The sequence below is a fragment of the Myotis davidii genome, unplaced genomic scaffold (assembly GCF_000327345.1).
Source record: "Myotis davidii unplaced genomic scaffold, ASM32734v1 scaffold575, whole genome shotgun sequence".
Taxonomy (NCBI): domain Eukaryota; kingdom Metazoa; phylum Chordata; class Mammalia; order Chiroptera; family Vespertilionidae; genus Myotis; species Myotis davidii.
In genome coordinates, this window is record NW_006290306.1 from 5797838 (window position 1) to 5810973 (window position 13136).

The window sequence follows — 13136 nt, forward strand, 5'->3', positions numbered from 1 at the left end:
CCATTCTGGTTTCCAAATCAACCTCTTACCAGTTAAGCCAAGAATCACTTCTTCGAGGTCAGAACTACTGTGTTTATTGACAAAACAGCTGTGAGGGGGAGACTGGGCCACAGATCTGGCGTCTCTTCATAGCTCACAGTGCAGGCTGAGAGCCTGGATGTGCTGAGCCACCTGACCCCGGGGCTTCATAAACTCCAAAAGAGACACCATCACCTGCCTCCCTTACATAACACACTACACACTAGCACATTAAGGCAGGTGGTATGAAGAAGATGTGTGCTTCAAGTCAGACAGACAGAAAGACAGACAGGACCTTCTTGGTTTTCTCATCTGTGAATGGGGACAATAATGACTGAAGTGTTGCCAGGAGTGAATAACATAAAGTCGGCAGAGCAGGCAGCACACGAGGGTGCTAAACACATAGCAGCTACTATTATTGCCCTGTGTCCAGATCAAAAAACAAAAGCTAAATTAAGCAACAGAGTAACAAGCAAGGAATATTTTATTGTACACATTTTCTCAGAAAAACCCCACAAAAACAGAACCCACAAATAGGAGCAAAGGACAAAGATTTTTAGCTCTCTGGGATCCGTAGGGCACCATATCTTATAGAAACATAGCTAGTACAGGGACAAAATGTACTATTCAACATTGCCCTGACTCCCCAGTCAAAAAGGCTATAGAGAAAAACACTTAAAGTGGTATATTCTAATGCAAATTTGTCGCACAATTAAACTTCAACTTACTCAAAGAGTTGCTTTATAATAAACTGCAGAAAATAGAGTAGGCATTCAGTAATCTGCTCACAATGAATAAATATAGCATGTCTTACTTATTTGTTAAGCCTCACATTTATAATGAGCAGATGGTTTATCATTAACAGTAACTGAGTTTCTTACATTTTAAGAGATATCAGATCCAGTAATGGAAGTAGAAACTAATTTTTAAAAAAACAGGTCTTAGAAAATAGCTCCTTGGGTGTGAGCCACTATCGAGTTTATTACATACTTGGGCCAGTTTCAACTTAAAAATGTGGACATGAACAAACTGAATTCTGTACAGAGAGGACAAAGTGACACCATCTAGACCAATATGTTTGTTTATATCCACCAGGAGCAGGACAGGACTAGGACATAGCAAACAGAGATTTACAATGAAATGAATAATGTTTCCACCTATTGCTATAGAGATATCTCCATCACCTGCACTAATAAAGGGCAATTTAAAAACATGTTTAAAATGAACAATTGGCATTTTCATGTCCTATACATACTAGGGCTAAGCATAAGGATCTTCTCTAACATTCTATACTTCTTAACCCGTTTGTACAAATGAGCGTGAGTATCCCAGGAATGGAAAAACCAGTAAACATTACTTGAAGAACTATCTAAAGTGACCCGTTTAAGAGGAACACAGTCAAAGTAAGGCAATAACTATAAGCCTAGCTGTACTATCTTTATGTGCCCAAGTCAGTAAGATTGAGAAAATAATTTTTGCCCACCTCTATAGAAAATATGTCCTCATTTGCTACTTAGTGACAGAGGCAAGACAAGGCTGCCATGTGTGTTTTCATACAGAAAAAATGGTAACAGGCTCAGGTGGAGAGAAAACAATACGGAAACATCTCCTTTCCTTTCCCGATACCACACTCTAATTCTTCCTTAAATATGCATTTCCTCCTTGATTTATATTATTAGCTTAACCCCTTAGGAGGCACTATCACAATCTTAGTCTCTATGGAGCATTGGGGTTCTTCATTAAAAAGTTTTTATAAAATAAAAAGAAGTTTGAAAGCTATGGCATATTCTTAGCAGCTGTGATGTTCTACTCCGTCTACCACAGACATTTAAAGTCACATTTTACAGAATAAAGAAAAATGGAACCACAGTTCAGTGCTCTTCATTGTGGAAAAGAATTGATCACATTCTATTTTCCTCTCAGGACTTCATAAAATCCCCAGGATAGCACCTTTGTGGGGCTGAACCCTAACTGAACACAAGTCAACAGTCAATGATGCCATTTAGAAGTTAGCATCACTCGATTTTCCTTCCAGGTTATATTAGTAATGTGCATTTTGCAGAAAGCCTAGGGAAAGTTTTTAGAGAAAACATCTTTTTCAGGTGATATAACACAAAAATTACAAGGAGCAACACACCCTTCGGTCTTATTTCTGAGGCAAGTCAACTTTCACCGCAGATCATTCTAAAACAGGATGTGCCTGACCCCATCCCTTTCCCGCAGCATGTGTGTCCCTTCGCCATTTGACATTTCAGTTTAACTGCCTGTCAAATGTTACAGTTCCTCTGAGCTGCTGTTAGACACAGGGTGAGTCCCTTACTTGTATCGGGTAGAATAACAGGTGGTCTTCATACGAACCCGACAGAGTAACACAGTAGTGAGCCTCTATCAATATCCATCAGTCAGACTAACAAAAATATTGTTGCTATTTTTAAATTTATCCTTAAAAAATGTAGGCCTCTCTCCATTTACTTCCATAGCCGTAATGTAATAGATACATGTATTATTGTTAAAAAACAAACAATAAATATCTGAATACTAAAAGCAGGTGCCCCTTCTCCCACCTCTTCCCCCTTCTGGTACTAAGTGGCCAAAACCCTTTCAAACACCATTTGATACAACAGATTTTGCAAGTTGTTATGTAACTAATATATTTAATATTAGTTACAATGACTACAAGTCAACATTGTTTAAAAAGCTTTGGAGTTCTTGTCTGAGGTCTATATTAACTGCCACAATATCATGGGGCTCACCCTGAACTAGAAATAGAAAGTGTCTGTTAGGAGGACTGGGCTGTTCCATGGAAGAGAATGCTCATTCCCACCGCACACAGCCTGGTAGCTGGGTTTTCCATCAGTCATTACTAACTGCAATGACAAACAGTCAGGCAGTTGTGTGACTCCCATGGTAGTGGCAACACAAAAACATTCTGTCCTCAGAGCATGTGTGAGGGGAAGGAAAAACTTGGACTGCCGTGGTTAACAGAGGAATTCACAATTCACTCACAGCCACCATGAGGTTCGCCCATGGCTTACTGCCCGCAGGACAAGTGAAGTGAGCCAAATACGAGGTGCAGATGGCACTGAAGAGAACAGATGTCTCCAATGAGTGTCAATAACTAAGTGTAAAGCAGGTGCACATCCTGTCAGCACATGAGGAGTCGCTGGGATCTTAAGCTCCTGCTGCGTTCCCTCAAGAGGGCGCCCTCCCTGCCGCACTCCTGCTCCCACAGCAGCCACAGGGCCCGGAGGCCCAGCAGGTCAAGGGGAATGTGTGCGTGTACTCGCAGTTGTTATAAGAACATTTTAGGCATCAACTCTTTAGTTCAATATTTTTTTCTCTAAAACTCTATTTGCTAGATCAACCTTGTCCACATCAGCTCACTGTTTGTGAGGAAGTTTTGCTGGAGGGATTCCATTCTTTGGGAACCACAGGTAGGTCCACAAATGCCCCAAAACACATCTTTACATTTTTTTCCTTTGAAAAGTGTTGATCTGTGTTTAAGTGGCTCCTGTTTGTCCACGTGACGGTGACTGTGGTGCCACAGGGGAGGGTGGCGCTTGTACAGGCTGCCGCTGGGAAGGTGCAGGCCTTGTGGCTCCCGGGTCAGTGTGGAGAGAAGCCGGTCGCCAGGCTGCAGCCCACCACGGGCGTCATGTCCCATATCTGCAAGAGAGAAGGCGCCGGGAGGCAGCCCTGGTCACCGGGTCTGCCCGTGAGAGCCAAGACTGACACAAACAGGCGTGGGACTGGAAAGGGGCCAAAGGAGCTCATTCTCTTCTTTCAGTGCAAAACTGCCCCCTGACCCCAACAGTGATAAAACACTAAACGGATGAAAGCTTTTCAGTAGTATCTAGACACCTGAAAATTACATCATAATGATGTTCTACTATAGTCTATACCTTATTATGAAATAATATATGTCATAGTTTCACAACTCAAGAGTGGTACTAAGTATAAAATAGTTACTTTCAGTTTCTGTGTTAGTGGGAATTAATGAAAAAAAAAAGTGTGGCTATTTCTTACAACTAGAAGCCTTCTGCCCAGGATGGAAGGAAACTAGCACAGGAAGGAATGGCTTCAGCAAAGGATCAGCCATTGGATCAGCTGGGGAGGGGAAACCCTGGGCTCGCTCAGCCAGATGGCGACGGGGCTGCCAGGCAGAGGGAAATGCCTCGGGAAGCGCCAAGGCCGAGGGCGTGGACACTCACAGGCATGCAGTTTGTTACTGCGGATCTTCACATGGCTGTAGGGAGCTTATGAAAGGGGAAGACGAGCTTGCCAATCAGAAAGTGAGGCTGGACTAGGAATGTCATGCTCATTCGCAGCATGACGAGGGAGCAATCTACGCTGAGATGCTAATTGGGACAATTATGCAGGTTACCTTTACAATGCGATCGGTCCCACAGGTCACCATCAGTCCCCTGGCAACATCCATGGACATGTGGGAGATGTTATGTTTTCCTTCATGAAAGGTTGCTAGAGAAGTCCGACTAACAAAGAGAAAAGGGACCATTTAGAAGTCACCTGACTGTACCCAGAGCTGAGGGACACGTTTTCTTAGCAACAGAAAGGAAATATAGCTGCTCCTGAACAACATGGGTGTGATGCACAGGTCCACTAATATGCAAATTTTTTTCAATAAATACGTTCAGTACTATAATGTATTTTCTCTTCCCTACAATTTTCTTAATAGCATTTTCTTTTCTCTAGCTTACTTTGTTGTAAGAATACAGTATATAATACATACATATAACTTACAAAATATGTGTTAAACAACTGTTTATGTTATTAGTCAGGCTTCTGGCCAACGGAAAGCTACTAGTAGTTAAGTTTTTGAGGGAGTCAAAAGTTATATGTGGATTTTCAATTGCCAGGGGTTCAGAACCCCAAATCCCCACACTGTTCAAGGGTCAGCTGTACTTATAGAGCCTTTCACGTAGAAGAGAAACTGCCTGCATGAGGTCACACAGTGTGGGCATGAGACAGCTGCAAGCTCCCAGACCTCTCTGCTGCCCAGGGAGTAGCACTCACCGACCAAGGGTGCCCACTGGCTTTCCAACTCGGGCCTCTGCCAAGGTTTGCCCACCTACTACTTTCAAACATGACTCAACGGGAAGGGAATGAAAATGATGGTTCTGCCCTAGTGGAACTGCCTGAGTCAGGACAGAATGGGGAACAGACAGAAATGTCTGAATACAAATAGTTAACTGATTTCTAGGTCAGATCTTGGTGGGGGGAAAAAACCATCGGTCTCTAGAATTTTCCCAGTAATTAAATTTCCACGCACAGGTGAGCAAAGCTGAGAGCATTCAATGCTTCTGGAGAGAACCAGCTGGCCACTGCGTCAGTGTGCACATGGCCTTCGCCCCGCACAGCACCCTGAGTGCTGGGGGCTCAAGACTGGGCTGGGCCTAGCAGCATCATTTCTCACAGTTTTGGGGAGAAATCTGTCTTATGTCGTAAAGCTAGAATAGGATCCTCTCTTTAGACATCGCCTATGAAACTGGGAGACACAAACATGTGGGCAGGAGTACATCTATGTCACTTCCTGTTTCAGGCGCACAGTAAGATTGAGACACGCAAACACTCACTCCTCATCCTTGATGGAGTCATAGCAGGAGTCACACATGCGGACCTGGAACTCGAAGCCCATGACGGGGTAGCTTGAGCGCTTGCTGCTGCACTTCCCGCAGACGGCCTGCCCGCACTTCCTGCAGTGGTGCTGCGGGAGGGAAAGGAGGAGTTTCACTTTTGCTTTAATGCACAGGGTTTCCCTTCAGAGCAGGGGAATGGATCGGAGTGGGGAAGTCTTGCCTTGACTTATAAACATTCCAAGTTAATGTAGCAGTTAACAGCCAAAAGGTGGGCAATTGCACTATTTGACAAGGATTTCCAAACAACCTTACTACATTGGTCAGATACTGCTTTTTGTTCATTCATCTTGTGTCTCAATGTCAAGAAATATTAAAACCAAGTCCAAGTTCACTTAGCAGCCCAACTGATTAGAGAGTTCACGGAGGAGAAATCTATTCCTACGTCAAAGGAAAGTTAAGAAATAAGGTTTTGCCCTGACTGGTTTGGCTCAGTGGATAGAGTGTCGGCCTGCGGACTGAAAGGTCCTGGGTTCGACTCCAGTCAAGGGCATGTACCTTGGTTGCAGGCACATCCCCAGTGGGGGGTGTGCAGGAGGCAGCTGATCGATATTTCTCTCTCATCGATGTTTCTAACTCTCTATCCCTCTCCTTTCCTCTCTGTAGAAAACCAATAAAATATATATTTTTTTAAAAAAGAAATAAGGTTTTAAATTTAATATGCCCTCATTAAGAAACCAACATGCATAATCAGATGTTTTACTATCTCTTTTAGTCTTTCAATTGTGACTCTGGAAATAAAGCTTCAAGAACATTCCAAAATAGTCCAGTATTATTACTGATTCGGACATACTTTTTTATACTGAAAGACCTGTTCATTTCCTCTGCTATTAGCTGTTAATCATAAACGTAAAATTAATATCTTCATGTTTCCTTTAGAAGTAGGGACTTCCTCACCCATCAACTACATGCACTAGTTTCCACCAGACATGCATTGTTAGAAATAGCTAACGAAACAATTCAGGTACCATTTTCAGAGCATTAGAAAGTTTTATGTGCTAAAATAATTCCTGCATTGCCTGACAGTCTCATATTAGACCTTGCAGGAGTACAATTTTGTAAGTAAAATCCAAGAAAGTTTATTACCACACACAAGTTTTAGGCCAATGCTTCACAGCGGTATATCCAGTAATAAAATGAGTACAATCAGCATTCCTTTTTACTTACTTGCACAAATTCATATTAAACCTGAGTGAATGGCTACCTTCAAATCTGCCATATATATATTTGTAGAACTTTAGTATATGTGCATACCTAGTGAGAAGAACATCTTTGAAATCTAAAGGCCATTTTTAATTTAAAAAACAAAAATTATACTTGAAAGATGCTTAAAAATATTACACATGCTTACTAAAAATATTCCAGGTAGATTTATGTGGAACAATTTAGGAATAATCTAACATTATTAGAGCCACAGTATTCCACTGAGGGCTAAATTGTTCCTTTTTATCAGTTTGTGAAAGCATGAGGCTTGTATGCCCTAATTCATTCTAATTTGTTGCTCGCCTAGTATGAAAACAGTGATCTTAACAACAGTTCCAAAGGGAAAGATCTGTATCTATTTACCAGCAGACTTGGGTTTTCTATGCATCCCCCTCTTCTAGTGCAGGACCAGCCATGGGACAGTTAGGGGACAGTCTCCAGTGCAGGACCAGCCATGGACAGCTAGGGGACAGTCTCCAGTGCAGGACCAGCCATGGGACAGCTAGGGGACAGTCTCCAGTGTGGGACCAGCCATGGACAGTTAGGGGACAGTCTCCAGTGCGGGACCAGCCATGGCATAGTCTCACTGGCCCGAGGAAAGGTGTTGCTCATTATCACCAGACAGTGATGGTCATATAAAAAAAAGTATAAATTAACAGCACTTCTGGGAAACAAAATAAGAATTACACAAATGACAGAACGCACGATTAACCCGGTGGTGACTCGAAGTTGGTTACATACCTGTCTCAACCCCAGTGTCTTTGTGTCCCACATCTGCTTTATGTTCCAGAAAAAGGGCTGCTCACATTTCTGGCAAGAATCACTTTCTAACCACTGAGGAGCCTGGAAGGAGAGAGAGAGCCGTCAGTGTGGCCGCATGTTTACACTGGCTTTTCAGAAATTCATACGATAGTTCTAAATATGGTCGAGGTTAGCATTTTTAAAAAGTCTCAGTATTTTATAGCTATTGCCATACTCACTACTGTGTGTGTGTTCTGAGTAATCGTTATCATTTTAGTAATGTTTACAGAATTGTTCAACTTTCAACCTATAGATATGAGGAAATTATTCAATTCTCATTTGAACTCTTAGAGTTGTCTGTATATTTCTTTTGTTATGCCAAATTTGTTTGAAATTATTCAACCAGTTGAGCAAAAACCCCTTTTTACAGAATCTGGCAAACAACCACTTGGGGCAGCTGGTGGTACCACAAGGTACCTGACAGGGGAATCCCTCTCGCTGGGCACCAGGTCAGACAGATTTTCCACCCTCCGTCCCTAGCCTTGCCCGCTTCCTTCTCTAACCTCTTCTCTGCTAACGTCCATGTTCCACACAGCAATCCCACCATCCGAGGAACAGGAGACGAGCTGCCTCGTGAGCTGAAGGTAACACAGCGACTGCACCCGGTCACTGTGGAGGAGACACACCAGCACTGGTCTCAGAATGGGAAACAGACAGTCTCCATGGAGACGCACCTCTCTCTCCTGTTGGAATCAGCCCTTGGCATGTATCACTCACTCTGTGGGATGGGAATATGGATTCCGGTGTAAACTACCTGGCATTCTCTAACTTACTATAAGAATAATAGTTTCTACAAAACAAACACTACTTTCAAGTTAGTCTTTAAGAACTGAGGTCAGAGATGATGACTACAGTTTTCTGGACCAATCACCATGATTTCCTTGCCAGGTGCACACGGTCTACCTCCTTGTCCAGAAACAAAGAACAAAGGAGGTGTAACTGCCTTGCCTGAACCCAACCATAACAAGTGGTCACACACTACAGAGATTACTGGTACACTCATGCTCACATGTGCACACATATATGTGCTCACAGTGCATACACACGTTCACACATGCACACATACACAGGGTCACACATGCACACACATGGTCACACACATACACAGGTCACACATGCACACACACAGGGCCACACATGTACACACATGCACACACACAGGGTCACACGCACACACACGCACATACACAGGGCCACACACGCACACACACGCACATATACAGGGTCACGTGTGCATACACACATTCACACATGTACACAGGCAGATACCGTGGAGGCTCTGGGGAACAATCTCCTGGCCTGTAGGCTTGAATGGAGAATGTTTCCGTGGCTACTTTTCGGCTTGACTCTGGTTATGGTGGACGGTGACAACCTAGCCAACAAAGGGGAAAGGGTTCCTTTTCTTTTCAAGACTAGATGGCAAGAGCCTGAGTATTACAGCGCCATAGCAATGGCCATACGACTACATCAAACCACATGTTCCTTCTTAATGAAATACATTTTATAATTTAAGAAAATGAGTTAGGCATCCGATTGGAGAACGGCTTAGTATCACATTACACACACTTCCATGGTCAAAGTCCACGCCTGGGCTCCAGGCCTGAGCAGCTTATTTCAACTTGGTGACTCGCTGGGAGAGACACGTGGGAAGTGCCCTTTGGACCAAGGAGGAAGAAAACCCTCTGCACTTCATTTCCCTTTTGGCTACAGAACACCAGGCACTTGGGACTATCAGAAAAGCAGTTAAAAGTGGTCCCCGTCAGCCCTCTCAAATGGCCGTTTTGTAAACACAGTTTCCCCTGTTTTCCCCAAACTTGGGTTCTCTCCCCGCCCCCATAACAGTCACGCACTGGTGGCCTTGGAGCAGGAGCGTGCGGCCCTTCCTTCCTCCGATGTCCCACATGATGATGCTGTTGTCAGAGGCTCCAGAGAAGAGTAACCGCTGGATGGGGTCCCACCAGAGGCAGGCGATACTACCTGGGGGCGAGGGAGGGAGGAAAAGGAGAGAGGGAAGAGGAGAGTAGGAGGGGCAGGGAGAGAGAGAGGATTGGTTAAGTTAACTCCATGTCAGGGCACACACATTTGACAGCTGAAGACCCAACTAACACAGCTGAGTCTTTCAGGAAACATGTGTCTTCACTGTACAATGGGCCATTCAATGCTTCATCACGAGTCATGAGAAGACACAGCACATCTACTCTCCTGGTCATAAGACTAAAGTCTTCAGTTGTACATCAAAGATGTACAAAAGGGCAAAGATGTTCCAATAAATGTTTCCTTGTTCCGTACCACAAAATTATAAAACAGCTGTTGAAAAGACTATAAAAAGCTTTTGAAAAATATAGCCATTGACATTTAATGAGAACAGGCCGTTAAGTTTACTGAGGTCATCTCATAGAAGCTAGAAAGCTAGGCTACTGAAGATCTCTGGGACCTGCAGGCAGTTTTACAGCCAAGATGCCTATGTTTGAGAATATTAAGTGTCTCGAAGGAAAGGTTTGCAGATATTTCAAAATTTAGGTAAAAAATCCAAATTGGCTAAACTTATCAAATTAGATAACCCTTGAGAAAATCTTTCTTTCTATAGTTTTCTCTCTCAACAGAATTCATTGTTCCAGTAACTTGCTTACCTAGAAGAAAATGATTAATAAACTTAATAAAACTGAACCAGTCACACGAGCCCATAATATTTTATATAATTCAAAGCAAACAACACAAGCGGTTTCTCACAGAAACTTAACAAAAGTGTGTGTGTGGTGGGGGAAGTATTCTGCAAAACTGGCTTCAGGCATAATTTTGTATAAATCCTGACCTTGTTTAAACCTATGCCCCACACACTTTAGCTAGAGGCTTAATAGCAGACAAACATGATCTTTCTATACAAACATGACTAAGCAGTTGCCAGAACCCACTCTAACCTAGCAACCTGGAGAACACTTACGAGCCCGGAGTCATGAGACTCTTAGTCATAAACAGAAAGGGGTGTCCTCAGGGGCTGTGCTCTCCTGCCCACGTCTACTCTAATTTACTGTTCTTTCTCCTTTTTCCTCTACAAGGTCCCTGACAGACTTGATTTCACCTAAATAGATTGCTTAGACAGCGTGGAGAACATTTAACTTGTTAGACTTAAGACACTATTTTCATAAAAATCCATCATTAATTCTTTTTAACAACCCCCAATTCTTCAATCTAAACCAGATGGCCTCGAAGCTTCTAATTTGTTACCGAATACAGCCAAGTGAGTTTTAAAACACTTTCTTGGAGTCTTGCCAACTCACTGCACTGTAGAAATAATGAAATTCCACCTGGCCTCTTTTTCCTCAGTCCCTTCCCAGGGGAGGTTTCCCAAGTAGAGGATGACCCAGCCCATACATGTCTTTTCATTGTACTGAGCCACTAGTCTTGTTCAGTGTCCTAGAAACTGACAATTTAGAAACACTAACATTCTTGAAAAGGTTTTACCATTTACAAAAAATTTTAAAATGTCTTCTGAAAATAATTTCTTTGAAAATGATAAACAAAGTAGAAAGTATGATCCACACAAGCAACCTAGGAGGGATTTTGACAATACAAAACCCAACCCAGCACCCTTCCTTCACCTGGCCTTCACTCTTGGAGATCTAAATCCCCTGCCTGGCCAATCAAACTGAAACCTGACAGATCACAGGGAGGTGATCATTCATGAAACCACAGGGCTGAGAACTAAGCTCAGACGCTCAAATTAGGTGGGAACCTGTGGGTGAGGACGCAGACTACCTTCATGTCCTTTGAGGGTTGTGATAACTGAGCAGGTGTCCTGTTCCAGCTTCAGCAGGGTGATCTGTCCAGAATAATCGCCAACAAAAGCATACTGGGTATCAAAATCGTATCTGTGGGGAAGCAGTCAAAGATCTCCAACACAATCCATCTCACAGTTGTAAATCAGAAAATGTTCTCCTTAAAGAGAACAAGCACAAGCTCAAACTCTGAGAAAGGACACAGCCGACTGAAAATCACACAGGATTTAAACACTGGAGAAAACAGTTGTAAGCTGGACTCAAGGAGAAAATTAATACTTAATCATTCAACAAGAACTCATTGAGTACCTGTCATTACTCTTAGCAATATTTGGAACTCGGCAATAAAAAAGATAACAGCTAACAGAGCAGACAGACACGAGAGCAAGTAGTTCTAATCAAATTAAAATAAAACACACAAAAAGTGACTCAATAATGAAAAAAGCAAGAAAGAACGGGAGGAAAATGGCTATTCATGAAATATCTCTGAAAATAATGTAAAACTGACAGCCAATATGGACATGACTCATCTTTCCTTTGGCCTAGAGCCCTAGACGATTTAGCTTTAAGTAAAGAGGATGGTTCACTTTAAATTGCTGTGGAGAGTTCATTCAACCAAAAGGCAGTTATTTGGGGCAATGGTAAATTTAAGTTTTAAAAATATATTTACTCATCACTTTCTCAGTGACATCACAGCCATAGAAATTTGTGGCAAATTGGTAGATGACCCACAGTAGGATACTACTATTTAAAGGTCAGAAGGACAACCATGGGCTAGGCCAGTGGTCGGCAAACTGCAGCTCGCGAGCCACATGCGGCTCTTTGACCCCTTGAGTGTGGCCACAAAGTTTCAATCGCACTGTATGTGCGCACCCGCACGTGGTATTTTGTGGAAGAGCCTCACTTAAGGGGCCGCAGTTTGCCGACCACTGGGCTAGGCCATGACTGGGATTCTGTGGCATTTTCTACCAGTCCATATGAAAAGCTTAACTCAGAACAGAAACACTTAATTAGCACATAACGTATCTGAATATTTTCCTTTGTTTGATCCTAAAGTGTACGGTTCTAATTTATAGGCTTATTTTAAATATCTCATGTTCTATGTACATTCATTTGTAGCAAACATTTTTTATGAAGGCTTTCAATGGAAAAAAGGAATTTTACTAGGCCAGATGTCCAACTCTGAAAGAGAACTACTGATGCCAACAGCCTTGATCTTGCCGGCACTAAGATACACAGCTACCACTGCTAGCTTTAAGCAAGGGCGAACTCCATGTGAAAGGTTCCATTCATCAGTGAAAAAAATTTTAAAGCAGGAATTTCAGGGATGCTGAGGCACCTTTGAGAGTGTTGTAAGAATTATGAACTCTCTCTATACACAAAAAAACAACTATAAAACTTATAGCCCATTTATGAACTCGAGTCATAAGCCTTACTGTATTTACTAGTCTATTCTGTTGCAGGGTCTGTAAATAACCAATTACTAGAAGATCAATTCCTTTTTTGTTTCTTTCTTTATACAAAAAGTCTTTTCTTTCACTTTGAAATGTAAAGGAATGAGGGGAGGGGTTTGCAATAATGAGGGTTAGGTTTTCCAAGATTTTGTATTAAAAGTACAGCACTAGCCGAACCGGTTTGGCTCAGTGGATAGAGCATTGGCCTGCGGACCGAAAGGTCCCGGGTG

General features: G+C 42.6%; 1 protein-coding gene across 1 annotated transcript in view; it reads right to left on the reverse strand.

Moving 5' to 3' along the window:
• Positions 1-484: 484 nt before the first annotated feature.
• Positions 485-13136, reverse strand: part of WDFY1 (WD repeat and FYVE domain containing 1) — a 36081-nt gene continuing 23429 nt past the window's right edge. The window contains exons 6-12 of the mRNA XM_015563667.1: positions 11433-11545; positions 9527-9653; positions 8180-8285; positions 7617-7718; positions 5613-5743; positions 4403-4511; positions 485-3684 (exon numbers count right to left, since the gene is read on the reverse strand). Of these exons, the coding sequence (XP_015419153.1) occupies positions 3625-3684; positions 4403-4511; positions 5613-5743; positions 7617-7718; positions 8180-8285; positions 9527-9653; positions 11433-11545 (748 nt within the window). The 3' untranslated portion in view covers positions 485-3624. The remainder of the gene's footprint in view (positions 3685-4402; positions 4512-5612; positions 5744-7616; positions 7719-8179; positions 8286-9526; positions 9654-11432; positions 11546-13136) is intronic.